Source organism: Microchirus variegatus (assembly GCF_963457635.1).
Source record: "Microchirus variegatus genome assembly, chromosome: 1".
Classification (NCBI taxonomy): Eukaryota; Metazoa; Chordata; class Actinopteri; order Pleuronectiformes; family Soleidae; genus Microchirus; species Microchirus variegatus.
In genome coordinates, this window is record NC_139802.1 from 41,366,445 (window position 1) to 41,381,252 (window position 14,808).

The 14,808-nt window shown below is 44.2% G+C and overlaps 1 protein-coding gene across 1 annotated transcript in view; it reads left to right on the plus strand.

The window, feature by feature from the left end:
• vcanb (versican b) overlaps positions 1 to 14,808 on the plus strand; it is a gene marked incomplete at its 5' end in the record, with an annotated part of 32,121 nt that extends 17,313 nt beyond the window's left edge. Inside the window, 9 exons of the mRNA XM_083907683.1 lie at positions 2,654 to 2,835; positions 3,425 to 4,748; positions 5,781 to 5,894; positions 6,004 to 6,117; positions 10,823 to 10,981; positions 11,204 to 11,286; positions 12,252 to 12,396; positions 13,723 to 13,905; positions 13,980 to 14,808. Of these exons, the coding sequence (XP_083763809.1) occupies positions 2,654 to 2,835; positions 3,425 to 4,748; positions 5,781 to 5,894; positions 6,004 to 6,117; positions 10,823 to 10,981; positions 11,204 to 11,286; positions 12,252 to 12,396; positions 13,723 to 13,905; positions 13,980 to 14,128 (2,453 nt within the window). The 3' untranslated portion in view covers positions 14,129 to 14,808. The remainder of the gene's footprint in view (positions 1 to 2,653; positions 2,836 to 3,424; positions 4,749 to 5,780; positions 5,895 to 6,003; positions 6,118 to 10,822; positions 10,982 to 11,203; positions 11,287 to 12,251; positions 12,397 to 13,722; positions 13,906 to 13,979) is intronic.

Below are 14,808 nucleotides of genomic sequence, written 5' to 3' on the forward strand. Positions count from 1 at the left end.
TAGTCAACATCATAAATTAGCTTCTTGTGGAATCATGGAGGACAAAAACGAGACTGAGGCGACATCCACACTACTACTTATGTACACACTACATCAGTTCTGCTCTGGCTATGGCTGCTGTCCACATTACCCTGCTGCTTTAGAGCAGTTTGAAAACATGACTGGTTCTATTTGAGACTGAAAACTCTCAGGATATCTTTCCTAACACAAGATATCAGGTCCTTTTGTTTATTCAAATTAGGATGTCTAGACTCAACTCGCACCTACTACAATATCTGCAGGTTACATCTGCGGGAGTCGCCCCCCGATACCGGCCGTAGACAAAGGGGTGTGAAAGCACGGCCTGGAGGGGCAGACCCCTTCCCAGGCAATGAGATCTGAAAGGGATGTTCCCCAGGTATAAATGTTTAGGTCTCACTTTGCTCTGGGTCTTTCTTCGGCTACGATCACTCGTGCGTAGATTGACCTTTTCTTTGCTAGCAGAAGTCTCTGCCAAGGAGATTATGTATTGGTGTGGATTTATCTGTAAGTGTGTCCTTCTGTTAGCAACTTCCTGTCTACAGTTTTTTGACAGATTAATCTGAATTGTTTTGTGACGGGTAAGTGGTCACCCAAGTATGTTTCCGTTCTGTTTTGGTAAGAATCAGAGGGTAGATCCTCTGTAGACCTTCTGATGTCAATCAAAAAATTAGTATCTTACAATGGGCAAAAAAATGGCATCTCTGTCAAAACGTGTTGTATTTAATGTTTGGTATATGTTTGCAGGATCACGCTCTATCATTAAATTAAGTTTCATAATACGGGTTTGGCAGCAATTTAAATTAAATATGGGCAGTCCCATTGTTTTTAGATCGAGTTGCTCAATATGTAAAAATGTCAGGTGCAGGTATGTAAAACACGTCTGTGCTCTCTGAGTGATCTTATTTAAAAAAATGTGTGAGTTCTGCTCTGGATTTGCCTGCTCTCCACATTCACCTCATAAATAATGAAAAGTTAAGCCCTAGTTTTAACATCTGTCCTATGAACCTCTCACAGATGGACAGCTGCATGTTCAGGTGTAAACTCACCCAAGATGAAATGAGGAAGCATTTGAAATCTGATTGCTCAGACCACTTTTGGAGGTGGTTGGTCTTTGGGACACTACATCTCTCAGGACTGACTGAGTGTGCTAACTATAACCCCCACCCAAACAATAGGTAAATGGTATCATTTGTTAGAACTGTCGAGGTAATGTGAATTTATTGACAAGCCAACGGCACCGGTGAACTCTGAAGCAGGACTTCAAACATAAACAAACAACCATGTCTTCCGACCAGGTACAGTAGCCTATGTTATAGCATTTTATACAAATATAATAACAATGTTTTGTTTTTCGATATATGCGAAACGAAAACTAACCCTTGAAAAGAATTATAAAAGAATGACGGGACTTTAGTTTGCGTAGCTTCCGTTTCCAACCCGGGTTATAATAACCTGAATCTGATTGTATGTACATTGTTGAAGATAACCGAAGTGAGCGTCACATTGCGTCTCACACATCGTGTCCGATATATCGCATACCCTGGTATACTCGTGCGTCAAGGTCCTGTAGTATCTGTCTTCACCATCAGGTGGCGGTAAAAGGGAATAGGACGCATTCCTAACAAAGAAGAAGAGAACAATGCTACAGCTCCCTCGGACACGTCTGGTTTGAGCGAGTCACTGTCAGTCGGTTTTAGGGTTGCCAGGTCGAGGCTCGGATGACTGTCCTTGGCGACTACTTCTGTTGTCAAAAACGTTTTTTTTCTGCTTGGTGAGCGGGGCGCAATACTCCACCTACTGGTGGGGCAGAAATTCAGTTTGCGCGGTTACAAAACGGCTACAGCCTGCACGTTGATGACGCAAATCGCATCATGCACGTGATGTGCGTTGGGTCGCCCTCGGTCGAGTGTCCCTCCACGAGCCAAGCAAAAGCGAACACCAGCGATTAAAAGCTGGCGCAATATTCTCCCTCGTCCAGCCTCTTATTATCTATCACTCCTCTTAACCTGTTTCAGACCTGCTCATGCTTTATTGACGTACCATCCAAATAATTGTCTGGCCTAAAAAAAAAGTACCTCCATTTATTTTGTACCTGTAACCCTAACCAAAGTTTGTCTGTATTTGTGTTTGGTTTATGCAAATTTTGACCTGATGAACTAATGTTACTACTGTTACTAAAAAACAGTCATGTTTTAATGATAGAAGAATGTGTTACAGATGGTAATAAAAGCACCATTTGATCAGAGGTTTAACAAAAGACAGTTGAATGTCACTGTGTCAGAGTGTAGCCTGTTGTCGCCAATGGGCTTGGTGATGTCACCATTATCCTGAATTACTATCCATCGCCCATTAGCTATTTTTATGTGTACTATAATGACACCCATGCTTTGCCTTCATCAAACATGCTCTCAAGTCAAAATGACGACCACAAATTGTCCACCAGGGATTTTGGTCTAATCTGTAAAAGGCTCTCTCTTCCCTCAGATCACTGGTTACCACAGCTAGTGGATCATCAAGGACAGTAAATCCTGTTTGCATTCAAAAAAACAAAAAAAACAAGATGGAATTTTCAATTGCTTTTCTTGTTTGTACTGACTTTTGATTTTTTGCTTTTTTTTTTGCTTTTATGTAGTCGATCACATCCTGGAAATTTTGAGCCATCCTGTGGATGGTGCCCAGCTGCACTTTCCTCAGATCAGTGACTTTTCACACATAACCAGCGAGGCTGTGCAGTTCAGTGGAGACACAGACGTTCTTGAGCCTGTGCCCATCGACCTGCCTCCAACTGTCAGCTTCGTCAACGGAAAACACGAGGTAATCTGAGCACTATTTTCCCTTGTTTAATAGTTCAATCTAAGATTTAGATGATTGACATTAGGTAAATACATTCATAGTACAGTTTTTACAGCCATCTGTGCAGGGTCTCGCCTTCAAAAATGCTAGGCTAACATTCTAGTCGGACCATAGAGTTTAAGTGGAATGAACAGCTGAAAACAGCTAAACTGACTAATACAAATGGACAGTTTTGGTCAGTGGTAGACAAATCTGGACATCCTCTAGAAATTGTCCACAGGGTCTGTAAGTGAGAACATTCTCTAGCTATTATGAACATATCTAACTCATCATCATCATCATATATGAGCAGCAAATTCTGGGAAATGCCTGGACCCAGTTCCCAGCTAATAATAATAGATTTCCCCCATTACGACTGGTGACCTGTCCAGGGAGTATCCTGATTCTCACCCTTTGTCCCACTTCCCCTCTAGACCTTGATTGGCAGGGTAGATGTCCCCTTTTGTGTTGTTTTCAACAGTTTCCTAGTTCAATTGAGCATAATTGACATTGATGGCAAGAATGGCATTGACCTGGAATGATCCTTTTTCCTTTCCTATGATCCACTCAGGTGACCTTTGAGCCGGAGCAGCCAGAAGAAGCGAGAGGGGATCAGTTTGAAACGGCCACTCCTGTTCGCGTAGAAGATGAGGACATGGAGGATAACCGGGTGAAGGAGCAGGAGGAGAGCGTCACTCCTTTTGACTACAAAAACATCGAAATCCAAACAGAGGAAACCAGTGTTGCAGTCACTGACCTTGCAGACGCCTACACGGTCCCGTACGTCTTTACTGACTTTGACAGTGTCAGAACTCAAGAACCAGTCGGTAAGACCACCACCTCAAGCCCAAAAACACACCTCGTCTCGTCCTCAGCATCTACGACACCATCAGGACCGGCCCTCCACAGTGTCTCTCAACCTGTTCCTGACAACTGTGAGGACACAGGAGCTTCTACAAACTGCGGTACTGGAGGTGGTACACAAGAGGGCTCTGCAAACGATGCTTTGCCCACACCTGCCGGAGACAGGCACTTGGGTATGATGACCGACGAGGCAGAAATTGGCGGGACTGAGGTGCCTACTTTCATCCCAGGCACTCGGTCACAAGAAACCACCATTACAACCCAGACTGAAGACTCAGAAGGGTCTGCCTCTGGAGAAGACGAAGCTTCGGGGCAAGATGAACCAGAAAGACCGGAGCTTACCGGCACATTACCACCTAAGTATTCTCCCGTTCACACCCAGCAGCCTCAAACTGCAGCAGCTATTGAAGTCACAGAAGTCCCGGTGGTTTCACCGGCTGTTGACACGATTACAGAAACAGGCTCAGGTGACGAGCATCTGTCCGGAGAGGGGGATGCGTCTGGGGAACAAGATGATCTGGTTGACCCTCCTGGAGAGGTTGCAGTTATTACTGTTTTACCAGCTGTGGCGTCTGTTTTAGAGCAAACTACTCTACCAGCACACGTGAAGAACACAACCTTAGAAGTTAGCTCACCAAACCTCTCCACACAGAAATCCCTTATTGCCACCGATGACAAGAAACATCCCATTTTTACCACCGAGCCTGAACCCACCACTTCAGTTGACCATACCAGACAACCCACCGAGCCTTACAGAGATTCGATAAGCCAGTCAACACTTTCCCCAACATGGTCCCTGAACACCTTTGACCGCAGCCCCCACTCCCTTCCAGAGTGGGCGCTTTCCCCCGACCCAGCTGCCACCCTTCTTCCAGAGGTCAATTTTGTGGACTATGACAAAGAGATCGCCCCGTCTCTGGTGGAGTCGTGTCCTCAGATCCCGGTGGAGGCCCTGGCCGTGGAGCAACTGCAGAACAGCACTGACTCTTACTCTGCTTACTCTGTAGAGGCCAGCGCTGTGGATGTCACAGGTACGTGGGAACTCTTCTCGAAAGCAAATATCGCAGGGAATATCTTGAGCGAATCCTTTTGAATTTGAACTTCGCGACGAACCGATTAGATGTTGATATCGCGAGGTCTCAAATTTGAAGTAACTCAGCTGTTAGTTGACACAGTTCAAAGGTCAGGAGGACCTCACTCTTGTGAATGCAGTATACAATAAAACTTAAAGGTGCCATATGTAAGAATGTGGCCAAAAACCGTTACTACATTCAAATTCAAAATACCGAGGTCTTTTAGGTTTCGTTGTTCTGACGTAACTGGCAACCCGTGGTTGCTCGGCAGCTGAGACTCTACTGACTGCAATGATTGGTAGCCAAAACGTGATTTCAAAACATAAACCTGATTTGCAGTCTGCAAAATATTTTTTTTAATGCAAATATTTTGCCTGTACTGTTGTTGTTGGTGAGTTCAGTTTGTTATATGAACATTATTCCTGAGTCTGTGACATATTAGGAGGGTTTTATGGCCAGTTGCTTTAGATTTATTACATAATGCACCTTTAAAACTAATGTTTGGCCCAGTGAACACAATATCCGAGGAAATGCTGTTAGGGAATAAGGAAACCTCCCCAATTTGGCACTTATGCATATTGAAGGTTGCATGGACATGCACAGATATGGATTTTCATCCATTTTGTTCCATGATGAGTGGTGGGCCTATTGAACATCTGCATTAGCGTGTGTTGACTGAACGTTATTCTTATCCACATGAGGGTCGCGGGGTTGTTGGTGCCAATCCCAGCTGACCGGGTTGGACAGTTTGCCAGTCCGCTGTAATGTCGACGTTGAAATAACGATGAAATAATTGCAAGAAGGTTCCACCTTTATTCACTGTCCCTTCCCCCTTGTAATGTCTGTGCAATCCACTGCGATGATGAATGTCTCTTAGCTCTATATAACTTTTGTGTTACACCAAGTATTACTTCCAGTATATGACAGCGCATTACACTCCCAAGCACGATTTTTAACGCATCTTTGTTTTGCCTTTCGTCACTCGTGCAGATCTCCTTCCGTGCTCGATCGACATGTGTCAGAATGGAGGCTCCTGTTACAAGAGGGGAGCACAGAACATCTGTGTGTGTGCACCTGGGTACACTGGGCGGCTCTGTGAAAGCGGTACACACACACACACACACACGCACACACATCTCGTGCACTGCAGCACAATAAGCCCCCCGCAATGACAGACGGATGATAATAACAGGCCTGTGTTGTGCATCTGCAGACGTCGATGAGTGCCAGTCCAACCCGTGTCTGAACGGAGCCACCTGTCTGGATGGAGTCGACTCCTTCACCTGTCTGTGTCTGCCCAGCTACACAGGAGTGCTCTGTGAACAAGGTCAGCACGGTCACAATGAAGACTTTAGCCTTGAAATTACATTGAAACGGGTGAGTGTAGCTGCACGAGGTACTGACATGCACTCTTAGAAATAAGGGTTCCAAAAGTGTTCTTCTGCAAGGGCTGAGGTTCTACCTGGATCCATTTGTTTTTAAAGGGTTCTTGGTAACAGTAATGGCTCCAGTAAGAACCATTTTGATCCAGAGAACCCTTTATAACCCCTTTCCTGGATAAAGGGTTTCAAAAGGGTTCTTGGTAACACTAAGCGTTCCAGGTGGAACCTTTATAAACCGCTTTGTGAACTCCGGGACATTGCAACACAAACTCAGTGCAGCTTATATTAACTGCATCAGGCCCCGGAATGTGACGATACACAGAAAACCTACGTGGTTCCAGTCAGGCTTGTTTTGTTCTGTAACTCACAGACGGAACACTTCATGGTTCTCTGTGGTGCATGAAGCTGAAGCCTTCAAATACTAAAACCTGGCACGGATTAAACATGAATCACTTTTCTAATAAGTTGGTTATACCGATAAAACTACCGCTTTTGTATTTAAACAATAAACAATGCTGTTCTGCAAATTTGCCCTCATCTAATCTGATTTTATTGCAGCTGATGTTTATTGTCAGATTTGTCACAGTTCTTGAATCTAGTTACACAAATAAGACCGCAAATAAAGGCCTAATATGTAATACTTGAGCCCCGGTAGTCGGCCAAAACAACAGTGATCGTGAAAGCTAATGAGAGTAAGGTATTGAGTTATTGTAAGACCAGGAAGTCACCATGTCCAACAAGACGCCTTCAAATGGACGCTTTCAAAACGTCAAAGTTAACAGAAAAACAACCCTTTTTTTAATGCTACGCTAGCCAGCTAGCCTACTCTGCCTTATATCTACAGAGGAAGAATGTTGCGTTGAGGTCCCTGACCCCTAACCCCTGCACACTGACGCACATGCTCACAGGTGGATGCAGCATGTAAGCTTTTGTAGGTTACGGCATTCTTTGGTGTTCAGCTGTTCTCCAGCACTGGGCGTTGGCTCCTGAGCAGATTAGTTCCAGCCTCGTGTCCAATATTTCTGTCATTACTCAGAAAATAATGGAGGCTCAGGCAAACATGAGGACTTTGGGGGATTAGTATTTTCCATGAATATTTACCGGCTTCCAGGGGCTGAAAGTTTAAAGTGTCTTCCCTCATTTTTCTATGAGCAAACGTAAAGTGTCATGGAATGTTAAGACCACATTCTTCTTCTTCTATGTAGTTTAGTTCTGTTGTTATTATAAGACATTTACATTTACAGAGCTTTACCAGGGTAAAAATGTATGTTTATGTATATATGTAAAATATGTGATTTATGAAATAATAGTTAGCTCAACTGTGCTAACAACTATCAGACACACTCACTAAAAACGTAGCTTCCAAAAGGCTGACGTTGTATCAGGTTTACAATAATTTACAAATATATTAGCCAATTAATCTCATCACGAGACAGTCGTTTTCAATGAAACTGCTGTTTTACTACAGTTTTTAGAGAGCACTCACTCTCCCACACCAATGTCCACAGAAAACAAGGCAATCAGAGATGGTCGACTTCACCCCCATTCACGCAAACAATTCTCTGGCGGCCTCTGTTGGTCATATTGTGTGGAAGCACAAACAAACAAACAAACAAACAAACAGACAGACGGAGCCACCAAAAACAAATCAGCTATTTTTAAGCTAACAGAAGTTGCTTCCATCATTATCTATCAGTATGGCGACATTACCTTAAGTTACGTAGATAAACATTAGTGCTGTCAAACGTTAATGCGTCAACGTTAACGCGTGTTAACGAATGACACGTTTCCAAGACGACTGACCGGAAAAAGACGCGCTAATGTAACGGCAGACATACGCAGTACACTGGTACTCTGGTTATTTGTAGGGCTGCTCTTCTCAAAAGACAGACCGCTCCAGTTCCACTGTAGGCGCGCTAACCGGCGCTAAAAGGAGCTAATGCAGCTAACGGAGCTAACTGGTAAACGGTGCCTGGACTCCGGTGTCGCGGCGAGTAAACATGACATCGTTAGCGTCTTTTTCCGGTCAGTCGACATGGAAACGTGTCGTTAACCTAGTGCCCATCACTAATAAACATATTCCTAGCCTGTCTCCGTGTCACATGTAGTTATTGAGTGCTGAGTCAGGTGAGATGTGAACAACGTGTCAGTACCTCATACAACTATACGCTAATGTTAGCTTGATGCTCCTTGTCTACAGACTTTTTTTTTCCTTCTGCCTCGTTTGCTTATCAAACATTTGTTGACGTTTTTGTACGTACGTGGTCCGTGGTCCGTCTGAAATGCAGTGTGAACGAGCCTAAGTGTAAAGAAAAATAAAGAACTATTTACGGGTTAATGTTGCTGAAGTTGTCATCGTATTTTCACAGCTAACAGCTAACTCCAACTACTAATTTGAAATGTAAGCGATTGACTCACTTACAATAGTCCAATAGTTCGTGGATGGAGAATCACAGGCACAGCTGTCCTTCAGTCACTTTCCACCAGTGGAAAAAACAGATAATTGCTCTATTATTGTGAGCAGAAAGCCTTTGCAGCTGTGTTGCTAAATACACCCTCAGACTTATTCGAGTCAGACTCGTCCTTATCTTGGGGACGAAGTAGTGCACGGGCCGGGCCTCGGAAACACTGCCGCGTTACTGTTAAACTGTCGGGAGGAGAGCGGTCGACCTCACCCGACCCTCCAGGTGGCCGCGGACTGGAGCAATAATAAGACGAGGTGGGCTGACGATAGGTAATATCCCCCCCCGAAGCCTTGACAGCAGCTTTCCATCACTGCTTTATTGGCGTGCACAATTTCCTGAAGCCACTGATACAAAACATCCATTGTTTACCGAGCCGACCAAGGCACAGAGCTGATTATATGGTTTAGAGTGTTTGAATATCAAACCTAATGTGTGTGTGTGTGTGGAAGAGAGAGACCTGCAGACAGTTGTGAGGGTTAATGAAGTCCAACTGGTGCTTACTGAGCTCATTCAGTGAGGAGGGCCCATTGTTCCCCAGCTGGATCTCAACTCCTCTCTCTCTGTGAGAAATAAATAAATCAAAGCTGTTGAGTCGCTGAAATAACCCAACATTTCCAACAGTGAGGGCAACATCCTGTGTATGATCACGTTCTGCAAATATCACACGATATGGAGTATTTATTAAATGTGTTCCACCGCTGGACTCTTGAGTTTATGCTGCGTTTCCATTTGTAGTCGAAACTTTCGGACTCTCCGCGGTCACGAAGTAGAAGTTCCTTCTACGACAACGACCCCTGACCTTGGTTATTTCCAACTCCGAGAACCTTCGCAGAACCCGAGTTGAGATCCCAACGTGGTCGCCAAGGAAACAAATAGCACGTTAAATCGGTTGTTCACGTCGTCAAGTCATTTTTAGACCCGGTTTGATGAGGTCAGGCAGCAGCGTGGGATCATAGAAGTTGTTGCAGAACGCACACCGAATGGCAATGAGTACACTCTTAGAAATAAGGGTTCCAAAAGGGGTGAGCTGAGGTTCTACCTGGAACCATTTGCTTCTGAAAAACCCTGTCCCAAAGAAAGGGTTCTTGGTAACACTAATGGTTCCAGTGAGAATCATTTTGATCCAGAGAACCCTTTAAAACCCCTTTCCTGAATAGAGGGTTTTAAAAGGGGTTCTTAGTGGAACCCACCCTCCAAAAGGGTTCTAAGAATGTAGTCCAGTGACAAATAAAATGGGAAAAAAGACGACACACTGGATAATTAGTAGTACTGAATAAAAGTGCTAAGTAGAACCATATGAGGTCTTTTGGCTTGTCCTCATAGGAGAACCCTTTTTTTTAATAAAGGTTCCACCTAGAACCCTTTAAAACCCTTTATTCAGGAAAGGGGTTTTAAAGGGTTCTCTGGATCAAAATGGTTCTTACTGGAACCATTAGTGTTACCAAGAACGCTTTGCCGAAAGAAAGGGTTTTTCAGAAGCAAATGGTTCCAGGTAGAACCTCAGCCCTTGTAGAAGAACCCTTTTGGAACCCTTATTTCTAAGAGTGTAGCAGAGACAGTAAAGTGGTGGACGTCGTTAAAATGAAACGTTCCTTCACCTCGAATAGAAATGTAGGAAGTCTTAGAAAAGCATACCCAGTTTATGACTTTATAAGTTACTTTATAAAATAAAATAACTTATAATAACTATCAGATAAGACATGGTTAAATGTGAATAAGCGAGACGTCATCATTTATTCATGTTTTTAAAGAATATGCGTCAATGAAAATGGAAAATGAGCTCTATGATTTATAGCTGTGTGATTGTCTCTCACATCAAATCTTCTTGTTTCCATGTGAAATGGAAGTTAATAGGAAGCATTTGTGTTTTTGGTGTTTTTGGCCCATACATTCATTGAAGTAACAGCAGATATTGAAAAGTAAATAACAGTTACAGATGGTTGGGAAGCAGAAAATGCAAACAAAACTGTGCTAGAATGAACTGAAGTTTGAATAAATCATAAACATGATCACGCAGTACCACATACTCTGGTACTGACCAATTAGAAAAGTACCAGTTTAATGGTTCTGCATATCCATCAGTAGCCACTGTTGTGTGACGTCCTCTGCGGACACTACGTTGTGACGGATGGTCTCTGTTCGCAGACGTGTTCACTGTCTTTTGTTTTTGTCTCCCTCGCTGCAGACACCGAGCTGTGTGGACGCGATTGGCAGAAGTTCCAGTCTCACTGTTACAAGTACTTCACCCACCGTCGCACCTGGGATGCCGCCGAGAGGGAGTGTCGGCTGCACGGCGCCCACCTGACCAGCATCCTGTCGCAGGAGGAACAACTGTTTGTCAATCGTAAGTCCACAAGGGGGCACTGGTGAGGTGCTATCGCTTTATAGCGCATGGTTTTGTGATTTACACTGGGTCGATTGGAGATTGGAGATCAGAAACTTATCAGGAGACATCCGGAGGGTCGCGGGGGGTACTGTGCCTATCTCAGCTGACCTGAGATTTTTCTCTATGGACTTTGGTGCAGAGAGTGAGCAGTTTAGTTAACAAACCTGGTGTGTTCTGCAGGTCTGGGTAGCGATTATCAGTGGATTGGTCTGAACGACAAGATGTTTGAGAGGGACTTCAGATGGACCGATGGACGACCAATGGTGAGACAAAGTCTTATGGAACAATCCAATGACAACCTCTTCTGTTAAGACATTCTCAGTTCCCACAGGATGAATCAACCTTTCCTCTAGTGACGCCGTGAGGTTGACATTTAACGTCATTTATGCTAAAATATCTCAACATCGTTTCAGGCATTCATTTAATAATGAATGAAATTTGTTAATCATTAAAGCTAAAGTATATCGGTGAATCTGTTTAGAGTCATGGGAATATTTGAAAAGTTCCACAGTGCAGCACAGAGTTCTACACAAACTTCCAGCCTCAGAGGATTTATCTGTCCAGTGGATACATGTTATATATGACAGCAATGTGCCTGCTAGAGCCTGCAAATGATCACTTTTCCAAATGCTAACTAATGTTAGCTCCCTGTAGCCTCTGTGGCTGATGTCATTTCCTGTCCCTTAAGTTTCATTTTACTTTATTTTTAAGGTGGACCTAAAGAGATACTACTAAATAGAGCGTTCTGAACAGGGCTGTTTTGGCAGAGTGATTGAACTGCTGTGGTGCTTCATCCTTTGAAATCCTTTGTTCAGAGTGACCTCAGTGACACAAAGTGACCACACGAGGCAGCAGAGCACTCCTGTCTTCATTACTTACACTAACTTATAATCACAGTCTTATAGTAAGACTTGAGGATGATGCTGGCACACAAACCTCAGGGAGCCTCTGGTTGCTTCATGCTTACAGTTGTCTCAGTAGCACCACTCGCTGGTCTCTGCATGAATTACACCCAGCCACATGTCAAACTAAATAATCACCCTCTTCTCATGAGGAAAGGCAGCACAAACCCAAATGCGTGCGCATGTTTGAGCGCTATTGACGAGGGTCAGCGTTATTATGGCGATCGTCTTAAATTTCCCAACATGATGACGTGGCAGCCAGTTTGTTTCTACAGTCGGTATCAGGTCATTGCTCAGTGTTTCACAATAACGCTGTGTTGTAACAGCAATACGACCACTGGAGGCCGAACCAGCCGGACAGCTTCTTCCAGTCAGGAGAGGACTGTGTTGTGATGATCTGGCACGAGGGAGGACAGTGGAACGACGTGCCCTGCAACTATCACCTGACCTTCACCTGCAAAAAGGGAACAGGTACATATTCAATCAAGTTCAGGTGTCACATCTAACTGAAGATGTTGTTTTGCTAGTGTGGTGTTTCCCCAACTTTTTGTCCATATGTCCAGATTTAGTACCCTGACACTCAGCTGGAAGGCAGCATAACTCTCAATTACCTCATTTCTATGGTAGAATTGGGAAAATACCACTCTTTTTTTTGTCCCTGAAGATACCAATATCACAAACTCAAGCCTGATACGGTCATTTTAGAACATTTATGAACAAGACATTTGTGCTGAGTCATTCAAAAGACCTGGAATTCGCCAACTATAGTTCTCCAAGAAGAAGAAGAAGAAATAAACTTCCCAAACATGACTCAGCTAAACTGCTTTTGCTAATCTGTATTGTCTGTGAACAGTGAAACATGCGACTTCCATCCAATGACTTTGACCAGTATTGGATCTCTATCAGTCCCATTTCTAATCTGTGGTCTAACAAACAATTGTCTGATATTTCATCGGTTAAAAACGGAAACAAGGCTTCATATTTGTTACATTTATTTATCTTTATTTATATATTTAAAGCTCACATAGAGTGGTCCTATAGCACATATATGTTAGTTATGGAGGTCTACTTACATACATTAACTTGTTTTTATGGTCAAAAACCTCCTAGTTGCTGTAAACGAGCCGATAGAAATCCTCTTTTCCTTTTTCTCTAGTCAGCTGCGATATTTCAGACATAAATCTCACCCCCAGAAGACAGAGTCTTGTGATTGGCCAATACCTGGAAGTGACATATTCAACACACCCGCTCTCAGAAGCGCAGCTCCCCCCTCTGGAATGGTGGATGCACTGCTCCTCATTATCAAAACATTGTTTTAACAGTGTTTAAAAATAGCTTTGTCACGACTCCCCGCCGCAGTTCCTTTGACGACCTTTGACCCAGAGTCAGAAGACACTGACGCTTGTGAAACACCTCCACAACGGACGTTCTTCTTCTACTGCGGTTCAATGTACGCAACCGGATGTGCCCGGACAAGTGCCCGGAGCAGGATGATCCGCTGTTCAGGAGAACCGCTGTTTACGTAACCGGACCGGGTTTTTTTCCGCGATCTCACTGAGCCCGAGGTTACAATAAAACACAGCTTTCTCAGCAGGGGCTGAACTGTTTGTTTAGAACCTTCAGGGCTTCTTACGTTTTGCACACTGAGCGCGGTGCAAAACGTAAGGACGCACACTAAAAAAACAGCGTTAATTGGAACTTCCTGTCTAGGTCCGCTTAAAATGTATCACTGTATTTAGGAAAGCCTCCACCAAAAACATCTCCGTCTGTAATCTTGACTTGTTTCCTACAATCCAGTGTCATGTGGGCAGCCACCTGTGCTGAAGGACGCGCGGGTATTTGGGGCCACGAAGCCTCGGTACGAGATCAACTCCCTGCTCCGCTATCAGTGTAAACCGGGCTTCATCCAGAGACACACGCCCACCGTACGCTGCCGCGCAAACGGCCAATGGGACGCGCCCAAAGTCACCTGCACGAGTCGTAAGTATCCGCATTACTGCGTTCCCATAGCGTCGGACGATGTTTTCACTCATTTTGTGTCCTCTCTCCCTCAGCTGCGACTTACCACAGCTCATTGACGCCGCCGCAGCACGACAACAACAAGATCGCCGGGCAACATCATCACAGCCATCACAGCAAGAGTCGTCAGGAACAACAGAGTTCTAACATCCTGCAGAGGCTCTGGAACTCTTTCCAGAACTGAGTCCAACAGCTGCTGAGGGTGAAGAGGATTTAGATGGAACACTGATTCACTCACTGCAGAGCCATAGATAGACAAAGGGATATACACAACTGTCTATCGATGGCTCTTAAAGGGACGGACAAGGGAGGACAAATGGTTCTCCGTTACTGTACATTATCCACAAACTGTCCCAGGTCGGGTCTGTGATGGTGCGTTCACACTGAGCCCGGTGCAGTTTTGTTTTATTTGCAATGTGTGAATTTATTCCCGCAAAAATGATGTGAACGCACCATCACCCTTTATTTTAGATTGTGTCAAATATGTGTCTTTTGGAACCCAGTGGTGCTGATGCTGTGGTCAACGAGTCACACAGGTGGTGGCCACACTCTCCTGACCACACAGAGAATCTGTTTTTTTTACCCAGTGCCTTGTGTGAAATATTACTTTAAAGGTATCCTGTGTTTTCTTTTTTGTGAACCAACAAAGTTATGTTTACCTATGTGTTTACGCTCATCTGTATCTTGCTCCTTTAGCCGTACTTGAGGCCAAGTTGTGGATTGTGGATAATGTGTAGAAGTTGAACAACTCTCAGACTCAAGATCAGCTTCAACACCCAAGACCCTGCCTTGAAGGGAGTCGCGACGACACAAAACACATTATAACCACAAGCCTTAGTGAATTATATGTCCGTACAATGTCTG